This window comes from Sebastes fasciatus, chromosome 1 (genome assembly GCF_043250625.1).
Source record: "Sebastes fasciatus isolate fSebFas1 chromosome 1, fSebFas1.pri, whole genome shotgun sequence".
NCBI lineage: Eukaryota > Metazoa > Chordata > Actinopteri > Perciformes > Sebastidae > Sebastes > Sebastes fasciatus.
In genome coordinates this window covers 32,366,132-32,392,134 of record NC_133795.1, presented here as the reverse complement: position 1 = coordinate 32,392,134, position 26,003 = coordinate 32,366,132, and the positions used below count along the sequence as shown (strand labels likewise).

The following is a 26,003-nucleotide window of genomic DNA, read 5'->3' as shown; positions in this document are numbered from 1 at the left end:
GAGTCCAGGGGTCACCGCTGCCCATGCAACCTCAGAGGGTATACCAGCTATACACAGCATGTTGTTTGAATTATAGACCAGGGGCTCTCAAGATATATCAGAGCTCCTCTGAGAAGATATGTGCTCTGCTAATGTTGGGACAAAGAACAAGCCTTTTTTTTATTATATTTTTATTGACACTTTGCAACAAACATACATGACATAATTTACAGATCCTGTATACATACACCACCCAACCATGTCTGTCTAAAGTGCTGTATTTTAAGATTTGCTATAGGGGAGAGTGGGGTAAGATGAGCCAGTGGGTAAATTGACCCACCCCCTGTATCTTGGCAACTGTGATTATGTTTTGTCATGTGACCATAAATTCAGGAAGTACCCATCATTTCTATCTTGCTGTGATGAAGTGAAGCACATGGGAGAAGTAGTAAGCACTTTTTTACACCAAAAACAGTTTTTTCCCTATCAAAGTAAATTTTCTGCATGTCAGGAATAATGAATGTTAGATCAAAGCAAATTTATCCAGGTCTAAAAAAATATATTATACATGTTGGTGATTTACTAAGATATAACACCATGTTAATCCCTTCGCTAAAGATTAGCCTGAATTGCTAAACTTGGCCATTTTTTTCCAAAATGGTAGCTATGGGGCAAAGTGAGCCAAAGGCTATGGGGTAAGTTGAGCCACTGGCTCACTAATATTCTACTGTTATTCCGAGCCACTGGCTCAACTTACCCCACCATAAATTAACCAAATTAATTCTCTGATGTATAAAATGGTATTACCGTTGAGTGTTACACAACTTGGTTTGATTTTTTAATGTGTTAACCTTTATAGAAGAGGGAGATAAAGGAAGTTAAAACAGTTGGTTATAGTGGAACAGCAGAGGCAAAGAGGGTCCTCACAGAGGAGGTAGAGAAGGAGCTTGCAGACCATATCAAGAAGCTGGCTGAACAGTTCATTGGCCTTACTCCAAAGAAATGCTGTGAACTGGCATTGGAATTGGCAGAAAGAACAACCTTCCTGTCCCCAACAACTGGAAAGAGCAGGGTTTAGCAGGTAGGCCTAGGTCAAACCAAAGACCAAGACGAAAATCAAAGCATACAGCAGTTCTGGGGAGAGTGATGTTCCCATCCCATTTGATGACACTTCTGAGCATGAGAGTTCTAATGATGAGAGAAGTGAATCAGACATCACAGATCTGTTAGTTGGTGACTTTGTCATAGTAAACTTTGTATCCAAAGGCAGAAGCTACCATTACATTGGCTTGGTTGAGAGCCTGGAGGGCAACGAAGTGAGTGCAAGATTTCTCAGAAGAATCCGGGGGAACACTTGACGTGAGAAGCCCACCTTTGTATTCAAGGAAAAGGATGAGGCATCTTTTCCACTGAGTGATGTGCTGAAGGAGCTACCTCAACCTCAAAAGGCTGGAGGAACTGCAAGGAGGGAGCAACAGTTCATATTTCACTGCAACCTTGACGACTGGGATATAGTTGAATATTGAATGATATTTTGATTGTTCAATGGTCTTGAAACTCACAGGTGGTTTGTTCTCACAAGTTCATAACTGTGAAACTGTTTGTTAACACACTTATGCTGAGGTTTAAACTTAAAAACTCAGATGTTCAGTTTACCCCACGATGGCTCAACTTACCCACTGACTCGGATCAACTTACCCCTTACCTGGGGCAAGTTGAGCCGCAGGAGCACTTTTTTTGGGAAGGTCATTTTTTCCAGACAGCTTTGTGATGGATGCATGCTGATCATTTCATTTGATAGGAGAGATCCTGAATTTAAGGTTCAAGTTTTCATTCTGCTTCTGTCTCATTTTTCCTAACCTCGAGGACAGCATAAGTAAAAATTGGCTCATCTTACCCCACTCTCCCCTACACATAAAAACAAACATTGAAAACAAAAGTATGAACAGATAGGGAGTGTTCTTTTCATTATCATACAATCATAGATTTGTAACAAATAAAATCTGGCCTGTGGGGTGTTACATAGTTGACCCAATTGTCCCAGCGTGACACAAATGATTTCAGTTTATGGTTAACATATGCTGTTATCCTCTCCATTTTGTAAATGTCCATCCATGTATTCACAGTTGGGCTCTCCTGTGATAACTACTTCCTCGTAAGAGCCTTTTTACCAGCTACCAGCAATATATTTATGAAATATTTGTCTCTTTTCAACCCTTCTTGAGGCATAAGTCCAAAAAATAAAGTCTTGCCCTCCATGGGAACTTGACATCTGAAAATATCTTGTAAGGCATCATGAATCTCTCTCCAATAATCTTGAACGACAGGACAATCCCAAAAAACATTGTAATGATGTACACTCAGATTTACACAATTTCTCCAGCAAGCTGGGGAGTTACCATCATAGTGCAACAAGCCTTTTCACTACTGCAACAACAAAAGTGAGTCTTATGATGATAATCAAATTCATTTGTTTATGTTTATTTGTGGGCCCAAAAAACATATCCATGGCCGAATTAAGCTGTTTGGAAGCCCTGAAGGTAAAAGGGACCCCCATATTCACCCCCCACCTTCTGTGCACTGTTGTCTCCATGTACCCATCAAGTACACATAACAGACTACACATGGTTGGTAATCCATGCATTGCATCCAACACCCCTTAAGGTGCCTGAACAACTATTTCAAGTAGTGGCTTCAACTCCAAGATGCCAGCAGGTTTTCCTTTAATCACAACCATTCCTTAATCACCACCAAATAGTTGCCCAAATTATCTGTGTGGCAATATTATTGATTATTTTTGAATTTATTTGGTAATATGCCCTACTAAAAATCAATATGAATTTTAAACATCATTGGGTGGCTCCAGCATTTTTTATCCCAATCTAATTTTGAGACCCTGTCTTATACAGGGGCCCTGCTTCTAGTGTTAATATCTTTAATATTTCATTCGATAACATGTGGGGCATATTCTTAAACAAACTTGTGTTTAATCAAATTATCAATTTACAGAAAACCCTTGATAGAGTTTTATTAGAGTAGAAACACGTGTTGGTTTCTGAGACTGGTGGCTCACAAAAACCTGGTTCTGTAGCCAGTAAAAAGCTACACATTTTAATGTTCACCATTCTGTATTAGCTTATGGTGTCTACAGTATATCTGAACTGCACATTGCTGGATGTAGGAGAAACCCATGAGCATCTTTGGTAAAAAATGGATGGTCATTTGCTGACACTTTGTGGTTACAAATGAGAACTACATCTAATTAAAAATGAGAACTACATCTAATGTGACTTCTCCACAGATGTTGCAATGAACAGAAAGAACAAATACGTAATAAAAAAACAGGAAGTGCTCACAGAAAACAAACTTTGCTCTGCCTGATCTACAGCCAAATGAGGGCACCAAATATCTCTTCAGTATAAATACTGAAGAGATACTACATCACCACTTCTATTGACATCAGTAGTATAGGACTGGTGGCTTTGCGCGTGCATGTGAAATGCGCGTGCACGTGAACATGCGCGTGTGTGTGTGTGGGGATACAGGTGAACCCTTGGTGACCCTGGTGTCCTTTTTGTAACCCTAGGGCTGATGTTAATTATTGGTAGTTGTCCAAAGGTGTCTGCTGTAAGGTGTTATCAGTTGCTCCACAACAAAAAAAGAAAGACCCCATCCTGTGGATCCTGATGCAGATAAAAAATACAGTTGTATCCCAATATGTGTCTTTTATTACAGTATCATTAAAAGTTCAAACAAACCCCTGGTCCCTGTGACCAAATGTTTTTGCTTTTTGGTGTTTCCACAGAAGACCCATACTGTTGATCCTGAGTCAGATAAAAAAAAAAGTAGGTTGTATCCAAGATGTTATCAGTTGCTCAGTAAACAAAAGAAGACCCCCTCCTGTTGATACTGGTTCAGTGAACAAAACACAGTTGTATCCCTATATGTGAACTCCGTTGTATCCAAGAGGTGTCTTTTTTTTATTACAGTGCCCATAAAAGATCAAGCAAACCCTAGTGTGCTGTGGTCAAAATGTTTTATGGCTTTTGATGATGTGGTGGTTGGTACTGTTTGCAGGCTATATCAGCATGGATCCTGTAACCATATGTTTGTTTGTGAGAGGGTGTATGGATTAGCGTTGTTCGTAGTCGATATTAACATGTATCCAGGACAAATGGTGTGAAAAGGGAAGTATGTCATCTCCTTCATGTCATCTCCTAAAATTCTTTATGAGATGTATCTGTGAGAGGGGGTGGGGTATGGGGGGGTATTGTTTGTAATAGATATCAGCATGTATCCAGGGACAAATGGGGTGGATGTGAGCGGGATGGGGGTCATCTCTTGTATGCCATCTCCTAAAATTCTTTAGGAGATGTATCTGTGATGTAATGATTTGTTAACATTTTAAATTGGTAGATGTGTGTTAGTACACCACTAATTTTGCTTGTAGTCATCTCCCAAAAAAAAAAAGCGGTGCAAGGTCAGTAGAGTTACAATATAGTGGGTTTTTAAAAAAAAAAAAAAAAAAAATGTATGTAGTGTGAATGGGGCAACCTCAAGGCCTGTCAACCATGCGTATTCATGAGATGTCACTAGCTCCATCTTTTACCTACACTTTGTGTATATAGTCAGCATTCAGCTGAGGTCGTGTTTACCAAACTTCACAACTTTTGAAGAGGACGCTTTTCCTAACGCCACTCTTGCATTTTGCACATTAGGTACAGTGTTCTTTTCTTTGGATGCTTCATTTTTGGCGTCTGTGAACATAGAGCTGATGTGACTTGCCAAAAAGCCCCAGTTTTGTCTCATCTGTCCAAAAGACATTCTCCAAGAAGCTTTGTGGCTTGTCAATATGTATTTTGGCATATTCCAGTCTCACTTTTTTATGATTTGGTGTCCTCCGGGGTTGTCTGCCATTAAGTCCACTTTGGCTCAAACAGGAGAAAATGGCTCATGGACTACTACTAAAACACTATGAATACTATAGAACTAACTAGCATTGTTAGAAAAATAATTATTAATGGGACAAATTTCTTGGGTATTTTAGCGTGCGATCAACTGCCTAAACACATCAGGCTGCTTGGAGATGGTCTTATAGCTTTTACCTTTAACATGCTTGTCTATAAGTTTCTTTCTAATCTCCTGAGACAACTCTCTCCTTAGCTTTCTGTGGTCCATGTTCAGTGTGGTACACACCATGATACCAATGTTTAATGTGTCCCTATGGACAAATTATTTTCAATCTTTTCTAGGGGTACCATCATTTTTGTCCAGGCCAGCTTCATTAGTTTGTTTTTTTAAATGATTCTGAACCAAAATTCAAAAACATTAGCTGATTTTCATTAGTTAATTTTCAATACATTTTTATTTATTATTACTTTTTTGTCAGTTTCAAGTTATTTCAGTGACCATTGTTTTTTTTTATTCTTTCTTTAACGGAAGGGTACCAACAATTTTGACTATGTGTGTAGATACACACACACACACACACACACACACACACACACATACAGTATATACATATGTCTATATCCACACCCGCTTACATATAGATATCCACTTAGACACAGCCAATGTTTAATGTGCCCCTATGGTCAAATTATTTTCAATCTTTTCTAGGGGTACCATCATTTTTGTCCAGGCCAGCTTCATTAGTTTGTTTTTTTAAATGATTCTGAACCAAAATTCAAAAACATTAGCTGATTTTCATTAGTTCATTTTCAATACATTTTTATTATTACTTTTTGTCAGTTTCAAGTTATTTCAGTGACCATTGTTTTTTTTTATTCTTTCTTTAACGGAAGGGTACCAACAATTTTGACTATGTGTGTAGATACACACACACACACACATACAGTATATACATATGTCTATATCCACACCCGCTTACATATAGATATCCACTTAGACACATTCGCTTACACAGTTATCTATTCTATTTTACAGACAAAAAAAAAAAAAAGGACATATTTACATCCCTTTAGTTGACCTTTTTGTCGACATTACTTATTAATTAATTTTGTTTAACTCCAATCCTCACCCTGACTCAAAGTAGCCCACCCATGATCAAAAATGATATTCTGTTCTTTTATTTCTATTAACATCCCTCTCAAGAACCCACTGATGTTTCAAAAACATTTTGAAATGTTCAGTGTTTAACTGTTGTCTTTTTATAGCTTTAAATATAAATGCTTTCCCCATCGTAATGATGATGTTGTTCAGGTCTTTTCCTTTTTTTTTTTCATCACCCCTTAAATCACCAAACATTATAGATAAAGGACAACTATAGAAATTTGATTTGTAGACTGAGATCCACTTTTTTCAACGTTAATCCAAAATAATGCAACTTCCTTACAATACCAAAAATAAATGAATGTCTGACTCCTCTTCCTCCTCACACAATCTACATATGTCACCTTGTTGGATGCCCCATTTTAATTTTTTTTAGCATTCTCTTAGTAGGCAAGAATTTGTAGATTAGTTTTAGTTGTAAAATTCTAATGGAGACATCAAAAGAAGTTGTGTAAATACATGCATATACTTTCCTCCATGGGATACATTTGTCTAACAAATACCCCCATTTTTGACTGGATAGCTACTGGTGTAGCAGAAATGTGTTTAAGTTGCATGTATAACTGATATATTTTCTTGTTTATTTTCGTCTTATTCATCCATGTTGTGTCCTTAATGTAGGGGTAACATGCCACTTGTTTTGTACATAATAATAGCTTCCTTTTCCAGATCTGAGGTATAGCTGCACAGAGTTGATTAAATGTAAAAAGGTCACAAACATTACCGTATACTATTTTAAATTCATCATAAGTCTTGATTTCGCCCCCACTATTCAAGAGGTCATTTATAAATAATATTCCTTTTTTCAAACATTGATTCAATAAAGATACGGTGATCATTAATCAAAATATTTCTATTATACCACAACACTTGGCTCTGGATTTCATAACTTCACTCTGGTTGATGATATTGGTATTGAAACCAACTGACTATGGCCTCTTCCAAAAAGCCGGATAAGTATGGAAATGACTTTCTCTTTAATATAGTGAACTGAAAAGCAGTTAACTGGAGGTAAGGATAGAGTTCTTTGTGGAACAGAGGATGAGCAGACCTCAATCATTTTGCTGAAAACCACTGCGGATTTAAGATACATTTTGGTATAAGGGATGCTTTTAGTGCAAAGTTGAGTGCCTTAAGGTTTAACAATTTAAGTCCACAGTGTTTGTAATCATTATACAGATAAGCTCTTTTAATTTTGTCAGGCTTCCAACCCCATATGAAATTGAACACATTTTGCTCATATTTTTTAAACAGCTCCTCTCCTGGGGTAGGTAATGACATGAGGATATAGATAAACTGAGGAATCACTAAGGAATTTATCACGGTTATTTTTTTCCATATAAAGTTAAGTTAGTCATTCCCCAAACTTTTTAATTTTCTGTCTACTGTATGTAGCTTTCTATCAAAGTTTTCCTTCGTGATAAGGTCCATGTCTTTAGGGATATGTATACCAATGACATCTATTGGGCCATCTGACCATTTTAGTGGGCAGATTACTATAGATATTAAAATTTGTACCTTTCAGAGATCCAATTCGCAGCACAGTACATTTATCATAGTTAGGTTTTAGTCAGGAAATTACTGAGAAGTTATTCAACTCTTTAACTAATGCAGTAAAGGATGCAACATTTGGTTGATTTTGAAAGTTTACATCGTCCGCATACATTGATATTTTTGATTCCAAACTATTTATTCTCAAACCTTCTATGTTGTTATTCATTCTTACTTTTTGTGCTAAGATTTCTATAGCTATAATAAATAGATACGCAGACAGTGGACATCCTTCTTTCAATCTTCTATATTGCTTAATTGTTTCAGAAAAAAAACATTGTTTATTATTTTACACTTTGGATTACTATACATTACTTTTTATCCAACTAATTAAAGAGTCTCCAAAGTTAAAATATTCTAAACATTTATAAATAAAATCCAAACGTACTTTATCGAAAGCTTTCTCAAAGGCAGCAAAAAAAAAAAAAAAATGAAAGCAGAGGTTTTTGTTGAGTCATAATATTCAATTATTTCAATTATTTGTCTAATACTGTCACTGATAGATCGACCCTGTAAGAAGCCACACTGATCTGGATGAATAATATTGGGCAGTACTAGTTTTAATCTGTTTGCAAGACATTTGGCTAATATTTTAGCATCGTTACATGGTAGTGCGATTGGTCTCCAATTCTTTAGAGTAGTGGGATCTTTATACCTTCCACCTGAATCTTGTTTCAATAATAGTGAGATTAAACCTTCCTGTTGAGTTTCTGTAAGTTGTTTTTTGCTATATGACCAGTTGAAGGTGTTCAGCAAAGGTGTTTTAACAGACTCATAGAAGGTTTGATAAAAGTTTACAGGTATGCCATCGGCTCCTGGACTTTTTACCTTTTTCAAAGGAGTTAATAGCTGGATGTAATTCCATCCAGCGTAATAAGTCCCTCACAAGATTTTTTTCTTTCTCTGTTAACTTTACGGTATTATCGTCTTGAGAATTGGGGCTAGTATTTTGAGGCAATAAATCCTCTGGTGGGCTCTGTAAGGAGTACAATTTTGAAAAATAATTATGTTGTACCAGCAAAATTTCCCTTGGTTTTTTCAATGATTTTATTTCCTACTACAAGCTTCAAAACATTTTTCTTTACAGTGTTTTTATACTGCAGATTTAAAAAATATTTGGTTGATCTCTCCCGATTTTTCCAGCCATTCTATTCTATTTCTCAAATATGATACGTTGGCTTTCTCTGCACATAGTCTTTCTAACTCTCTTTCCTTGTGCTCAAGATTGTCCAGTAGAGCTTGTGACACATTTGTATTATTGTCTACCCGTTCTGTTAAATCTTCTATCTCAGCTATCAATATTTTTTCTGTCTCCAAACGATTTTTATTTTTCCTTGAGCTGTATTGAATGCAGTGTCCCCTTAAGGTGTATTTTAAAAGCATCCCATATAATCAAAGGATCCGCTGTATCATTATTCACTACAAAGAAATCTTTTATGAATTTGTTTGTTGTATCTATAAACTCTTTATCCTTCAATAGCTTCTGATTTAATTTCCAGTATCCTGGACCCCTATGAAACGTTGTGGTACAAATGCTCAAGGTTATAAGATGATGATCTGACCTAAATCTCTCTTTAATCTCGACTTTATTCATTTTTGGAGTCAAAGAAAATGATGTTAAGAAATAATCTATTCTGCTAGCCTGATTTCCTCGTCTCCATGTATATCTTGTTTGTTTTGGATTTTGCAATCGCCATATGTCAATTAAATCTAGTGAGGTCATGAGGCCAGAAATAGCATTATATGCTCTAGAATGATAATTCTTAGTTTGTATGCCTTTTCGATCCAGATCTACATCCAACACAGTGTTGTAGTCTCCTGTCATTATCAAATTTTTTATCATGTAGTTTTTCTTTTCTTGCAACATGTTGAATATATCTTGAAAGAAGAGTGGATCATCAGAATGAGGTGCATACAGATTTACTAATACAAATTCTAGGCTATCCACCAATATATCTTGTATAATATATCTACCTGCTTGATGTATTATTGTATCTTTGACCACAATATCTACTTCCTTTTTATACATTATCATTACAACTTTAGAATTTGAGCATCCGTGTGAAAAGTATATGTTATCCCCTCCACTCTGTTTTCCATTTAATCTCATACAGTTGGGTAGAGTGAGTCGCTTGTAAACAAAATATATCATCGTTTTTATCCGTAAGCCAACTAATAAAGTGTCCCCTTTTCTTCCTATCAGCTAAACCGTTACAGTTGAAGCTTGATATTACTAACTTAGACATATTTGATCTTCAGTGGATTCTATACTTTCATGATTCTTGAAAAAAAAAAAAAAAAAAAAAAAAAAAAAAAAAAAAAAAAAAGGATGGAAATAATAATAGTGACACCAAAACAACGGGAAGGGGCTGAAAATATTTCCTGTTTCTTCCATCCTCTGATGATATATTTTCTATTGTCATATTTCTCTCCCTTTTTAAATATGCAGAAAATAAAAAAATGATGATCTTTTGTTCTTAGTTTTGCGCTCATAAATTGGGATTGGATGTTTTGTTATAGTAAAATGTTTCTCTTAGACGCTATTTAAAAAGGGAGAGAAATATGACAATAGAAAATATATCATCAGAGGATGGAAGAAACAGGAAATATTTTCAGCCCCTTCCCGTTGTTTTGGTGTCACTATTATTATTTCCATCCTTTTTTTTTTTTCAAGAATCATGAAAGTATAGAATCCACTGAAGATCAAATATGTCTAAGTTAGTAATATCAAGCTTCAACTGTAACGGTTTAGCTGATAGGAAGAAAAGGGGACACTTTATTAGTTGGCTTACGGATAAAAACGATGATATATTTTGTTTACAAGCGACTCACTCTACCCAACTGTATGAGATTAAATGGAAAACAGAGTGGAGGGGATAACATATACTTTTCACACGGATGCTCAAATTCTAAAGTTGTAATGATAATGTATAAAAAGGAAGTAGATATTGTGGTCAAAGATACAATAATACATCAAGCAGGTAGATATATTATACAAGATATATTGGTGGATAGCCTAGAATTTGTATTAGTAAATCTGTATGCACCTCATTCTGATGATCCACTCTTCTTTCAAGATATATTCAACATGTTGCAAGAAAAGAAAAACTACATGATAAAAAATTTGATAATGACAGGAGACTACAACACTGTGTTGGATGTAGATCTGGATCGAAAAGGCATACAAACTAAGAATTATCATTCTAGAGCATATAATGCTATTTCTGGCCTCATGACCTCACTAGATTTAATTGACATATGGCGATTGCAAAATCCAAAACAAACAAGATATACATGGAGACGAGGAAATCAGGCTAGCAGAATAGATTATTTCTTAACATCATTTTCTTTGACTCCAAAAATGAATAAAGTCGAGATTAAAGAGAGATTTAGGTCAGATCATCATCTTATAACCTTGAGCATTTGTACCACAACGTTTCATAGGGGTCCAGGATACTGGAAATTAAATCAGAAGCTATTGAAGGATAAAGAGTTTATAGATACAACAAACAAATTCATAAAAGATTTCTTTGTAGTGAATAATGATACAGCGGATCCTTTGATTATATGGGATGCTTTTAAAATACACCTTAAGGGGACACTGCATTCAATACAGCTCAAGGAAAAATAAAAATCGTTTGGAGACAGAAAAAATATTGATAGCTGAGATAGAAGATTTAACAGAACGGGTAGACAATAATACAAATGTGTCACAAGCTCTACTGGACAATCTTGAGCACAAGGAAAGAGAGTTAGAAAGACTATGTGCAGAGAAAGCCAACGTATCATATTTGAGAAATAGAATAGAATGGCTGGAAAAATCGGGAGAGATCAACCAAATATTTTTTAAATCTGCAGTATAAAAACACTGTAAAGAAAAATGTTTTGAAGCTTGTAGTAGGAAATAAAATCATTGAAAAAACCAAGGGAAATTTTGCTGGTACAACATAATTATTTTTCAAAATTGTACTCCTTACAGAGCCCACCAGAGGATTTATTGCCTCAAAATACTAGCCCCAATTCTCAAGACGATAATACCGTAAAGTTAACAGAGAAAGAAAAAAATCTTGTGAGGGACTTATTACGCTGGATGGAATTACATCCAGCTATTAACTCCTTTGAAAAAGGTAAAAAGTCCAGGAGCCGATGGCATACCTGTAAACTTTTATCAAACCTTCTATGAGTCTGTTAAAACACCTTTGCTGAACACCTTCAACTGGTCATATAGCAAAAAACAACTTACAGAAACTCAACAGGAAGGTTTAATCTCACTATTATTGAAACAAGATTCAGGTGGAAGGTATAAAGATCCCACTACTCTAAAGAATTGGAGACCAATCGCACTACCATGTAACGATGCTAAAATATTAGCCAAATGTCTTGCAAACAGATTAAAACTAGTACTGCCCAATATTATTCATCCAGATCAGTGTGGCTTCTTACAGGGTCGATCTATCAGTGACAGTATTAGACAAATAATTGAAATAATTGAATATTATGACTCAACAAAAACCTCTGCTTTCATTTTTTTTTTTTTTTTGCTGCCTTTGAGAAAGCTTTCGATAAAGTACGTTTGGATTTTATTTATAAATGTTTAGAATATTTTAACTTTGGAGACTCTTTAATTAGTTGGATAAAAAGTAATGTATAGTAATCCAAAGTGTAAAATAATAAACAATGTTTTTTTTCTGAAACAATTAAGCAATATAGAAGATTGAAAGAAGGATGTCCACTGTCTGCGTATCTATTTATTATAGCTATAGAAATCTTAGCACAAAAAGTAAGAATGAATAACAACATAGAAGGTTTGAGAATAAATAGTTTGGAATCAAAAATATCAATGTATGCGGACGATGTAAACTTTCAAAATCAACCAAATGTTGCATCCTTTACTGCATTAGTTAAAGAGTTGAATAACTTCTCAGTAATTTCCTGACTAAAACCTAACTATGATAAAATGTACTGTGCTGCGAATTGGATCTCTGAAAGGTACAAATTTTAATATCTATAGTAATCTGCCCACTAAAATGGTCAGATGGCCCAATAGATGTCATTGGTATACATATCCCTAAAGACATGGACCTTATCACGAAGGAAAACTTTGATAGAAAGCTACATACAGTAGACAGAAAATTAAAAAGTTTGGGGAATGACTAACTTAACTTTATATGGAAAAAAATAACCGTGATAAATTCCTTAGTGATTCCTCAGTTTATCTATATCCTCATGTCATTACCTACCCCAGGAGAGGAGCTGTTTAAAAAATATGAGCAAAATGTGTTCAATTTCATATGGGGTTGGAAGCCTGACAAAATTAAAAGAGCTTATCTGTATAATGATTACAAACACTGTGGACTTAAATTGTTAAACCTTAAGGCACTCAACTTTGCACTAAAAGCATCCCTTATACCAAAATGTATTTTAAATCCGCAGTGGTTTTCAGCAAAATGATTGAGGTCTGCTCATCCTCTGTTCCACAAAGAACTCTATCCTTACCTCCAGTTAACTGCTTTTCAGTTCACTATATTAAAGAGAAAGTCATTTCCATACTTATCCGGCTTTTTGGAAGAGGCCATAGTCAGTTGGTTTCAATACCAATATCATCAACCAGAGTGAAGTTATGAAATCCAGAGCCAAGTGTTGTGGTATAATAGAAATATTTTGATTAATGATCACCGTATCTTTATTGAATCAATGTTTGAAAAAAGGAATATTATTTATAAATGACCTCTTGAATAGTGGGGGCGAAATCAAGACTTATGATGAATTTAAAATAGTATACGGTAATGTTTGTGACCTTTTTACATTTAATCAACTCTGTGCAGCTATACCTCAGATCTGGAAAAGGAAGCTATTATTATGTACAAAACAAGTGGCATGTTACCCCTACATTAAGGACACAACATGGATGAATAAGACAAAAATAAACAAGAAAATATATCAGTTATACATGCAACTTAAACACATTTCTGCTACACCAGTAGCTATCCAGTCAAAAATGGGGGTATTTGTTAGACAAATGTATCCCATGGAGGAAAGTATATGCATGTATTTACACAACTTCTTTTGATGTCTCCATTAGAATTTTACAACTAAAACTAATCTACAAATTCTTGCCTACTAAGAGAATGCTAAAAAAAATTAAAATGGGGCATCCAACAAGGTGACATATGTAGATTGTGTGAGGAGGAAGAGGAGTCAGACATTCATTTATTTTTGGTATTGTAAGGAAGTTGCATTATTTTGGATTAACGTTGAAAAAAGTGGATCTCAGTCTACAAATCAAATTTCTATAGTTGTCCTTTATCTATAATGTTTGGTGATTTAAGGGGTGATGAAAAAAAAAAAGGAAAAGACCTGAACAACATCATCATTACGATGGGGAAAGCATTTATATTTAAAGCTATAAAAAGACAACAGTTAAACACTGAACATTTCAAAATGTTTTTGAAACATCAGTGGGTTCTTGAGAGGGATGTTAATAGAAATAAAAGAACAGAATATCATTTTTGATCATGGGTGGGCTACTTTGAGTCAGGGTGAGGATTGGAGTTAAACAAAATTAATTAATAAGTAATGTCGACAAAAAGGTCAACTAAAGGGATGTAAATATGTCCTTTTTTTTTTTTTTGTCTGTAAAATAGAATAGATAACTGTGTAAGCGAATGTGTCTAAGTGGATATCTATATGTAAGCGGGTGTGGATATAGACATATGTATATACTGTATGTGTGTGTGTGTGTGTATCTACACACATAGTCAAAATTGTTGGTACCCTTCCGTTAAAGAAAGAATAAAAAAAAACAATGGTCACTGAAATAACTTGAAACTGACAAAAAGTAATAATAAAAATGTATTGAAAATGAACTAATGAAAATCAGCTAATGTTTTTGAATTTTGGTTCAGAATCATTTAAAAAAACAAACTAATGAAGCTGGCCTGGACAAAAATGATGGTACCCCTAGAAAAGATTGAAAATAATTTGACCATAGGGGCACATTAAACATTGGCTGTGTCTAAGTGGATATCTATATGTAAGCGGGTGTGGATATAGACATATGTATATACTGTATGTGTGTGTGTGTGTGTGTGTGTGTGTGTGTGTGTATCTACACACATAGTCAAAATTGTTGGTACCCTTCCGTTAAAGAAAGAATAAAAAAAAACAATGGTCACTGAAATAACTTGAAACTGACAAAAAAGTAATAATAAATAAAAATGTATTGAAAATTAACTAATGAAAATCAGCTAATGTTTTTGAATTTTGGTTCAGAATCATTTAAAAAAACAAACTAATGAAGCTGGCCTGGACAAAAATGATGGTACCCCTAGAAAAGATTGAAAATAATTTGTCCATAGGGACACATTAAACATTGGTATCATGGTGTGTACCACACTGAACATGGACCACAGAAAGCTAAGGAGAGAGTTGTCTCAGGAGATTAGAAAGAAACTTATAGACAAGCATGTTAAAGGTAAAAGCTATAAGACCATCTCCAAGCAGCCTGATGTGTTTAGGCAGTTGATCGCACGCTAAAATACCCAAGAAATTTGTCCCATTAATAATTATTTTTCTAACAATGCTAGTTAGTTCTATAGTATTCATAGTGTTTTAGTAGTAGTCCATGAGCCATTTTCTCCTGTTTGAGCCAAAGTGGACTTAATGGCAGACAACCCCGGAGGACACCAAATCATAAAAAAGTGAGACTGGAATATGCCAAAATACATATTGACAAGCCACAAAGCTTCTTGGAGAATGTCTTTTGGACAGATGAGACAAAACTGGGGCTTTTTGGCAAGTCACATCAGCTCTATGTTCACAGACGCCAAAAATGAAGCATCCAAAGAAAAGAACACTGTACCTAATGTGCAAAATGCAAGAGTGGCGTTAGGAAAAGCGTCCTCTTCAAAAGTTGTGAAGTTTGGTAAACACGACCTCAGCTGAATGCTGACTATATACACAAAGTGTAGGTAAAAGATGGAGCTAGTGACATCTCATGAATACGCATGGTTGACAGGCCTTGAGGTTGCCCCATTCACACTACATACATTTTTTTTTTTTTTTTTTTTAAAAACCCACTATATTGTAACTCTACTGACCTTGCACCGCTTTTTTTTTTTGGGAGATGACTACAAGCAAAATTAGTGGTGTACTAACACACATCTACCAATTTAAAATGTTAACAAATCATTACATCACAGATACATCTCCTAAAGAATTTTAGGAGATGGCATACAAGAGATGACCCCCATCCCGCTCACATCCACCCCATTTGTCCCTGGATACATGCTGATATCTATTACAAACAATACCCCCCCATACCCCACCCCCTCTCACAGATACATCTCATAAAGAATTTTAGGAGATGACATGAAGGAGATGACATACTTCCCTTTTCACACCATTTGTCCTGGATACATGTTAATATCGACTACGAACAACGCTAATCCATACACCCTCTCACAAACAAACATATGGTTACAGGATCCATGCTGATATAGCCTGCAAACAGTACCAACCACCACATCATCAAAAGCCATAAAACATTTTGACCACAGCACACTAGGGTTTGCTTGATCTTTTATGGGCACTGTAATAAAAAAAAGACACCTCTTGGATACAACGGAGTTCACATATAGGGATACAACTGTGTTTTGTTCACTGAACCAGTATCAACAGGAGGGGGTCTTCTTTTGTTTACTGAGCAACTGATAACATCTTGGATACAACCTACTTTTTTTTTTATCTGACTCAGGATCAACAGTATGGGTCTTCTGTGGAAACACCAAAAAGCAAAAACATTTGGTCACAGGGACCAGGGGTTTGTTTGAACTTTTAATGATACTGTAATAAAAGACACATATTGGGATACAACTGTATTTTTTATCTGCATCAGGATCCACAGGATGGGGTCTTTCTTTTTTTGTTGTGGAGCAACTGATAACACCTTACAGCAGACACCTTTGGACAACTACCAATAATTAACATCAGCCCTAGGGTTACAAAAAGGACACCAGGGTCACCAAGGGTTCACCTGTATCCCCACACACACACACACGCGCGCGCGCGCGCACGCGCACACACGCACGCGCATGTTCACGTGCACGCGTATTTCACATGCACGCGCAAAGCCACCAGTCCTATACTACTGACATCTGCTAGCTGCTGGACTTCAGGATGCAGGGGATAATAACAGGAAGACTGTGCTCACTTAGAAATAGTCATACTATTAAAGATGTGCTCGGGTTTGTTGCTCATAGAAACATGTCATCTCAGACTAAACGACCGGTTACTTTAATGGGAACTATGGCAGTCGGTGGACTGGCCAACGCCAAGCAGAGTCTGGAGATGGTGAAGACTTTCCTGGACAGAGGACACAACCAGGTGGACACAGCCCTCATGTACATGGATGGAAATTCAGAGACGGTCATAGGAGGCATGAATCTTCCTAAAACAGGTAACTATAAGGAGCATCCACACTCTTACTGACTGTGTACTGACCTTACTGAGTTTCTCAAGTGGACTAACCAAGCTGTTGCTCATTAGACAAAGAACCTACCTGCCAGTTGGCACCAGCCATACTAGAGAAGTGATGTAAATTAACTAAGTTGGCTCGTTTACTCAGGTAGCCTACATTTAACAAATACTGTTTATTTTTGAGGTAACTGTAGGCTACTTTACTTGAGTATTTCCATTTTCTACTACTTTATACTTCTACTCCACTATGTAACATCTCAGAGGGAAATATCATGCTTTTTACTCAACTATGGTACATTTCAGAGAAAAGATCATACTTTTTACTCAACTATGTTACATCTCTGAGAGAATATCATACTTTTTAATCCACTATGTAACATTTCAGAGGGAATATCATACTTTTTACTCAACTATGTTACATTTCAGAGGGAATATCATACTTTTTACTCAAGTATGTTACATCTCTGACAGAAATATCATACGTTTTACTCCACTACATTTATCTGACAATTCAGTTACTTTACAGATTCAGATTATGAATACAAAATATAATTATCAGATAAATTATAATGTAGGTTAAGATAAAACTTTATTGATCCCTGGGGGGCAATTCCACAAGATACCCATCAGATAAAGTATATAAAGTAGATGAAATGAGCTCCACCTTTACCTGCTGCAACATTAAAGTGATGAACATTACAATCCAATAATATTCTGAAATTGGCCGGTCTGCATAATGTGTACTTTTTCTTTTGGTACTTTAAGTATATTTTGAAGCTAATACTTTTGAACTTTTAATAAAGTAAAACTTTGAATGCATGACTTTTACTTATAACAGAGTATTTCTACACTGTGGTATTACTACTTTCACTTAAATGAGCACTTCTTCCACCTATGTACTAGAGTAAGATAGGAGCTAGTTTTCATCTGCAGTCACTTGCCATGATAAAAACACTTCCCAGAGCCTGCTGGAGGCCGGATAAAGTAAGTGGTACAATAAGAACAGGGATGGAAGTCTTTTATGACAGTGATATTATCACTGTACTTTAATGATTGTCATTGTCATAAAAGACACCCATAGGGTATTATGTGTTCTTTGAGATAAGAAAGTGCCTGACCGTTTAGGGCTTTGTAGGTGATAAGGATGATTTCAAATTCTATTGTGGATTTTACAGGGAGTCATTCCAGGGAAGCTTAAACGGGGGGAAATATGATCTCTTGTTCTAGTTATTGTCAGTACATGTGCTGCAGCATTCTGGATTAACTGGAGAGTCTTAAGAGACTATTGGGGCTATTGGGGCAGCCTGATAATAAGGAGTTGCAATAATCTAGTCTAGAAGAAACAAATGCATGGACTTATTTTTCTGCATAGTTTTTGAGACAGGATGTGCCTGATTTCTGCAATGTTACGTAGTTGTCATGATTTGGTCTTCTGACCATTGACTGGACTAAAGACCCTTTAGGCAAGTCCTCTTAACCCACCAGAGAATCAAGGGTCATAAAGATTGCAGTTTTCTGAAAGTACCCTGTAAATGATATACTGTACTTATAGTTCATTGTTTCTGTGTGACAGTAAGCATAGCTACCAAGGCCAACCCCTGGGACGGGAAGACGCTGAAGCCAGAGAGTGTGCGCTCTCAGCTGGAAAGCTCCCTTCAGAGGCTGCGGACCAATTGTGTGGATCTTTTCTACCTCCATTCCCCTGACCACGAAAACCCCATCAAGGATACCCTTAGGACCTGCAATGAACTCCACAAAGAGGTCAAGAGACCAGATACCTCATTTTCTATTTTCTATTCTATTATAAGTTATTTAAAACATACTTAACGTAATAATATTTCAATCAATTCTAATTCAATGTTAAAATGTCACCCTCAGGGAAAATTCAAGGAGTTTGGCCTGTCAAACTATGCATCATGGGAAGTGGTTGAAATTCTCAACATCTGCAGACACAACAACTGGATTGTTCCCATTGTGTATCAGGTATTCTGGCACAGCCTTGTAGTTTAATCTCCAATCAATTACATCATCTTAGAATAAGAAAGCTACTCATTTATATGTCTGTGTTGCTTCCCTCCATATGAGTGGCTGTGTGTTAGAAGAAATCCCATTCTTTTAATGTTAATGTGAGCATATCTGGGCTAGAAATTCCTGTTTTCAGAGTGAGCTGCTAAATCGTTAGTGCAACTGCTTATAAAGAATTGCAGTAGTTTTCGTTACAGAGAGAAAACAATGGTTAAGCATCCTTCATAGTTAGAGGAACTCAAGGTGCCCCCTATGCTTTTTCCATCTCACTTTAATCCCCCATGTTGTTTCTTTCTTTGCTTCAAATGCTTTCACTTGAATTGAACCTCTTTGACTATTTTCTGTACCCTAACTTACTCTTACAACCTTTCACAGGGGATGTACAACGCCACTACAAGACAGGTTGAGTCTGAGTTGCTGCCATGTCTGAGATACTACGGAATTAAATTCTACGCATACAATCCTCTAGCAGGTGTTGTACAGTATATCTTCCTTCTTTGGTTTCCTTGCAGTCACCATTTGAATTGTTTTATTCAAAAGGAGAAAGTCACAGTTGGTGTTAATTGGTGTCCAGAAGATGAATCCTAATGATTTTGGTGATCCCCTGAGTTTGACTCTAGCGCCACCATGAGGTTGACATTTGTGGTTTGAGTCAAATGTCTCAGCAACTATTGGATGGATTTCAATAAAATTTAGTACATACATCCATGTGGCCCTCAGGATGAATTGTAGTCACTCTGGTGATTCTTTAACTTTTTATCTAGCAACATGTTAGCATACTGACATAAGCTCTGACTGTAACTCAAAGCACCACTGTATCTAAGTCCAGCCTAACAGATCTGCTACTATGACCCTTAGTCTTGTTTTGACATTACCTAGCATATGATTGTCCATAGTTAATCGCGATTAATTGCAAATTAATTGCACTTTTTTTCTGTTCAAAATGTACCTTAAAGGGATATTTGAGATTTAATACTCTTATCAGCATGGGAGTGGGCAAATATGTCTGCTTTATCCAAATGTATGTACAAATTTATTATTGGAAATCAATTAACGCAAAAACAGGTACAGCATTTAGCATAAAAATATGCTCAAATCATAACATGGCAACAGGCAACAACAGCTGTCAGTGTGCTGACTTGATTATAACTTCCCCCAAACTGCATGTGATTATCATAAAGTGGGCATGTCTGTAACGGGGAGACTCGTGGGTACCCATAGAACTCATTTTCATTCAAATATCTTGAGGTCAGAGGTCAAAGGCCCCCTTTGAAAATGGCTATGACAGTTTTTCCTCACCAAAATTTAGCATACGCTTGGACCGTTATTTGACCTCCTTTGCGACAACCCAATATGACATGGTCATGGTCATTTTGAGTGAGTGACTAATTGAGTACCTAAATAGAACCCTAGATAATTTCAGCTTGAATTCTGCCATCCTCTGCAGGTGGCCTTCTGACAGGAAAGCACCATTACCAAGACAAAGATGCTTCCAAGCCTGAAGGACGATTCTTTGGTAACGAGTTGGCTGTCCGATACAGAGAGAGGTGAACGACCAGCCGGTTGCCTTCGAGATTTTCCCAAGAAGTAACTTGTTTTATGTTGCATGTTAGGTATTTCTGCGTGTCTGTCACTCATGTAACCGGTCAAACCGGTCGAGGCAGATGGCTGCCTACCCACAGCCTGGTTCTGCAAAGGTTTCTACCCATTAAATGGGATTTTTTTCTTGCCACTGTCGCACCAAGTGCATGCTCATGGGGGATCTCTTGTTGGGTCTCTAAGTTATAGTTATGGTCTAGACCTGCTCTATATGAAAAGCATCTTGAGGTAACTTCTGTAATGATTTGACACTATATAAAATTAAATTGAATTGAATGTACATTGTCAACTGATAAAGCACAGAAAGTAATTGTGCTTGTCCTCTTCTGTGTCAGATACTGGAAGCAGAGTCATTTCGAGGCAATAAATGTGGTTCTGAAGGCTTTGGAGACGACGTACGGCTCAAAGAAACCCACCCTGACTTCTGCTGCTATGCGCTGGATGTACCATCACTCTCAACTTAAGGTAACTATTGTGCACGAGGTTATGTTTTGTCATCATCATGGGGAGATTATGTCACAAGAGTTTGTGGTTCTTAGTTAAATACCAACAATGAAAAGTGTTTCCAGAATGACCCAAAGCACCATAAAGAGTTTAAATGATTTATTTAAACTGCTAAACTATCACAACAAAACAGATAGATAAGATCAGATAAAACCGGGATGTGGCAAGAGATAAAACTACAATGAATGCCCTTAAAATGGGGGTGCTAAAGTCCAAGGGCACAGCGGGCAATAAACAGTTCAAAGAAAGGGGAGTGGTTAAGTCTCAGTCTATCATGAGGTCTGGCTCGTCCCGCAGCAGTTTGTCTGGTACCTCGTCCGTGTCAAGCTTTTTTACTGGACAAAGATTGATCCTGCCCTGGCAAACTTTTCGGAATTTCTAAATGCCATTGCCAACACTGAAAACCTGATAAGATGTGAGCTAAAAGGGGCCTCCACCTCATTTAAAATGCTTTTTTATAGTGCAGCATTTATTCTTTCAGGAATTTAAACACGTTTTTGTAAGTACTGTATCAATAATCAGTAGGCAGGCATATCACTTTACATCACCAAACCAGGGTTGGCTAATCAACTTTTTTGGCTGGTGGATTCAAAATCTACCAGCCACTCAATAGATTACCATTGTGGTTTTTTTGGCTGGTGAGCAAAGCAAATTTAGCCGCTTGCATATTTTAGCAACATTTAGCTGGTGGCTGGTGCTAATGTCCAACTCTGCACTAAACACATTAAGTGATGATACTGCACCTACTGAGAACTAGGCCTGCAACCAGCACTTCTGTTCAATATTGATTAATCTGTAAACCATTTTCTCAATTAATCATTTGTTCTATGAAATGTCAGAAAATAGGGACAAATGCCCGTCACATTTCCCCAGAGTCCTTGCTGACATCATCAAATGTCAACAGTCATAAACCCAGCCAGAGAATTTTGGGCATTTTTACTCGAAAAATTACTCAACCAAATAATTATCAGAATAATTTAATTTTCTGCCATAGACCAATTTCTGCAGCTCAGTCTTCATAGTAAGTAAATTATTTTGTCTGTCATACACATTCAAAGGCCTAATTGGCACTTTTTGACCATAAAGTTTACTACGGTTGTATTCACATAAATATCTACCGGCACACTTTCTAAATAAACTTCGATCCCCATGAAATAAACTATCCAATCATTTCATTTGGGCCAAAATGAAATGATTGGACGGGTTTATTACGGTCCTGCGACAGCCACAGATACAGGATTTTTTCCTTTTTTTGTCAGAGCTTTTGATTTATTGATTGTAATGAGAATTTCAACTAATATAACAAAAATGTTTTTAAAATCTTTACCAACCCTACCTTTAACTGGCCAATTGTAGAATTATAGCTCGTCATGACTTGTGTATACTGACCATTTGTTAATACCAAAATCCTAGCTCTTTTTTTCATCTGAAAGTGCCTGAACAGTTGTTGTATATTTACCACAGAGTCAAATTGGACAGTAGCTGGACATTATTATAAAACTCTTTGACATTAAACTGTCTGCTGTTCCAGGGTGATCTTGGTGATGGAGTCATCATTGGCATGTCAAGCATGGAGCAACTTCTGCAAAACTTGGCTGCTACAGAGGAGGGTCCTCTGGATCAGAGAGTGGTCGCCGCCTTCAATGAGGCCTGGAATCTCGTAGCCCACGAGTGTCCAAACTACTTCCGCTAAAGAGCCTAAATCTCCATAACAGTCCAATCAAATTTCATTCAAGTTAATACAGAAAAGAGATCTGCTAAAGCCCCTTTCTTACTTGTACCTTTAATACCTGAAAATCACACTTGAAATTTTTCTTATGAATGAATCAATTGGAGACAAGTATGTATGCATGTGAACAGTATTAATGTGCAGTTCATAGTTAATGTACAAATGTAAAAATGAAAACGTAAGATATTTTTTTCAGGATGTAGCAGATGATGAAAGAAAGATGAAGAATATTGAGACATGAAAATGATAATGAATGTTTATCTTAATTCTTGAAACTTCTTACAGAAACTGTTTACATGACCAAAGGGCACTAACCCCAGTTCACACCAGGCCGCTGCAATAATTACATTTTATCTGCTGCTGGGAAGCATGAGGCACATGAGTTACAGGATCTGTTTACTTATTGGCTGCGGTTACTCAATGTTCGCACTCTGCTGCTTAAAGTTAACCTTTTGCCGACTTTTAGTTTGGCCGCAGAATCAAGTGGCCACAGCTTGCTGAGCTTAGGACCAGCCACCACAGCTTTTCACAGACATTGCATGGCAGCTCGCCACAGGCCGCACTTCACAGTTGCTCTGGTGTGAATTCGGCGTAATGGTGCTGAGTGGCTGACCCTCAATTTACCACTTCTCTGCATAAACTAACAGAGAAGAGACAACACATCTGAGGGTCAATCTTGACCAAACTGATTTTTCAAGTTATGTCAAGTTAAGTCTCCTGGAGATTTTATGACCCCCATCCACCTTAATTACGACCTACCCAGCATTACTGTGTGAGGCTCTCAAAATAACACGAATACACACACTAAGGCACATCTAACTGTGAATAAATACTAAAGGAAACTGATGTTTAACGCAAATTAACATGCACTTTAATTGATATGTTGTGCTGAGGTAGCATATGTTTTAATAACAGGAAGTTTGCTTAACATGTACAGTACATGTTTGTAACATTAAGGAAAATTTCAATTAATAGGAGCGGTTGGCCTTCTCTTCCTCCGCTACAGAGACGAACACAAATCTATATCAGTCATTTTCAATTTATATAGCTCGAATACTCATGCTAATAAATAAATAATCAGTAAGTTGTTCGTGAAACAATAACAAGGCTGTAGATTGAAGCATTAAGTACTCTGTTCTATTAATCATTTGGTAGGGTCCTGCTATATAGGTATTTTTATATAATATTATACGTCCTCAGGGATCTTAAACAGAAATTTGGGTGCGCACTAATGTCCATGTCTCAGTTAATCCTTGTATTTTCAATATCTGTTTTTAATCTACTTAGAGTATTACACCTTTTAACTTTGTTTATGAACCATTCACAAATTGACTCCTTTGACTGCTAATAGTCTTTGTTTTGCATCTGTTCTAATCTTTGCTGTGTAATCCGACGATAATCCCTTGTGGTTTACTGTCTCATTAAACATATTTTTGGGCTTTATACATTAATTGTGTAAACTTGAGGTTTAAAACGTGTTTAGAAACAATTAAGTTTACGATGATCATTTCTTTTAGTTTTCTGTTTAGTAGTTCAGTTATGTAGATCATCTGATCATCATCAACCTTGATCATCTGATTAGTGTGCATATGAAACAAGTTACATCCCTGTACACTATGCCAAGAACACCATAGCAACGCTGAGATTCCGAGACTCGGGCCTTGTCCACACGTACACGGGTATTTTTGTAAACAGAGCTTTTTCTATGCGTTTTGGCCATTCCACACCCTAACGCTGTTTTAGGTCACTGAAAATTAAGCTTTTGTAAAACTCCAGCCAGGGTGAAGATTTTCAGAAACGTTTTCAGTGTTGACCTGTAGACAGGGAGTGTGCGCTGTTATCTCCTTTGTGAGGTGTCACTTATGAGGCGACATGTTGTGCAACGGCGACACAAATACATCCATGAACAGCGGACGTGGCCAAATAAACTTGCTAACAGGATTTTTCACATGTTTACACATAAATGTACAGTTACTCTTCCACTATATTGAGGAATACAGATGTCAGAATGAGCTACGTTGGTCACTGCTATTTATCCAATGCAACACTCCCACAATATAGCCCTTGTCGCTAGTGTGTGTGTATGTCCCAACATGCCCACTGGCCTTGACAGTGCTTCAATTGGGTTTTTGTCTGGACAGAGTTTCTAAGGACCCCTGCAGGTGAAGATGGGAGTGTTTGTTTGAGAACAGAGTCAGAGGTTTTGAATACAAAGAGGGAAGAGTCGACAGATAACAAATGAGGTGTATTACTCACCTATTTTCGTATCTTATGACTGTTACACGCAACCTTGCTTCTACACTTTACCCATGCGTGCGAAGGCCTGCACACACGGCTGCCTCTGGGCAACCAGCGTCACCTTCCTCTCCACACACACACATTGGGCCTGAAACAAAAACAGTGATGAAAATACTTAAGGTGTCAAAATGTCTTTACAGATGTATGATAAATGGACAAAGCTTCCAAGGCGTTTTCTAGTGGACTACGACCTAATGCCTGTGAGGGCATTATACCTGTGATGAGGTGTCAGGCTGCTTATGATGTCTGGTTTTTGGTCTTTTTTTAAGACTTAAGGGGAATTCCTCATACATCACATTTGAACACGTTGAGCTGCAAAAAATAGTTTCAAGTTCAGGTTTCTTTATTTATCATATGCACAACAATTACAACAAAGCAGTCATTGGCAGTGAAAAACTTGGATCTCAGGTTCCCTTCAACAATGCTCGTTAAATATGTAAATAAAAAAGGAAAATCACACAAGTAAAAGCAAAATGAGAATCTAAGACATAAAATAGTGCAACTTAAAAATTAATATAAGGCTTAAATATAACACAACACAAATAAATATAAAATAAATAGGGCTGTCAATAGATTAAAAGATTAAAATATTTCATCACGATTAATCGCACATTTTTTATCTGTTCAAAATGCACCTTAAACGGAGATTAGTCATGTATTGAATACTCTTATCAACACGGGAGTAGGCAAATATGCTGCATTATACAAATGTCTATATATAATAATATTATTATTATTATTATTATTGGAAATCAATTAACAAAACAAA

The 26,003-nt window shown here is 36.5% G+C and overlaps 1 protein-coding gene across 1 annotated transcript; it reads left to right on the top strand.

The window, feature by feature from the left end:
- Positions 1–16,750: 16,750 nt before the first annotated feature.
- Positions 16,751–24,381, top strand: LOC141772562 (aflatoxin B1 aldehyde reductase member 2-like). Its single transcript, XM_074643674.1, has 7 exons — positions 16,751–17,059; positions 18,653–18,840; positions 18,958–19,062; positions 19,480–19,576; positions 20,552–20,651; positions 21,039–21,168; positions 22,739–24,381. Exons 1-7 carry the CDS (start codon positions 16,780–16,782, stop codon positions 22,898–22,900), a joined length of 1,062 nt encoding a protein of 353 aa, XP_074499775.1. The 5' UTR covers positions 16,751–16,779; the 3' UTR covers positions 22,901–24,381.
- Positions 24,382–26,003: the final 1,622 nt, after the last annotated feature.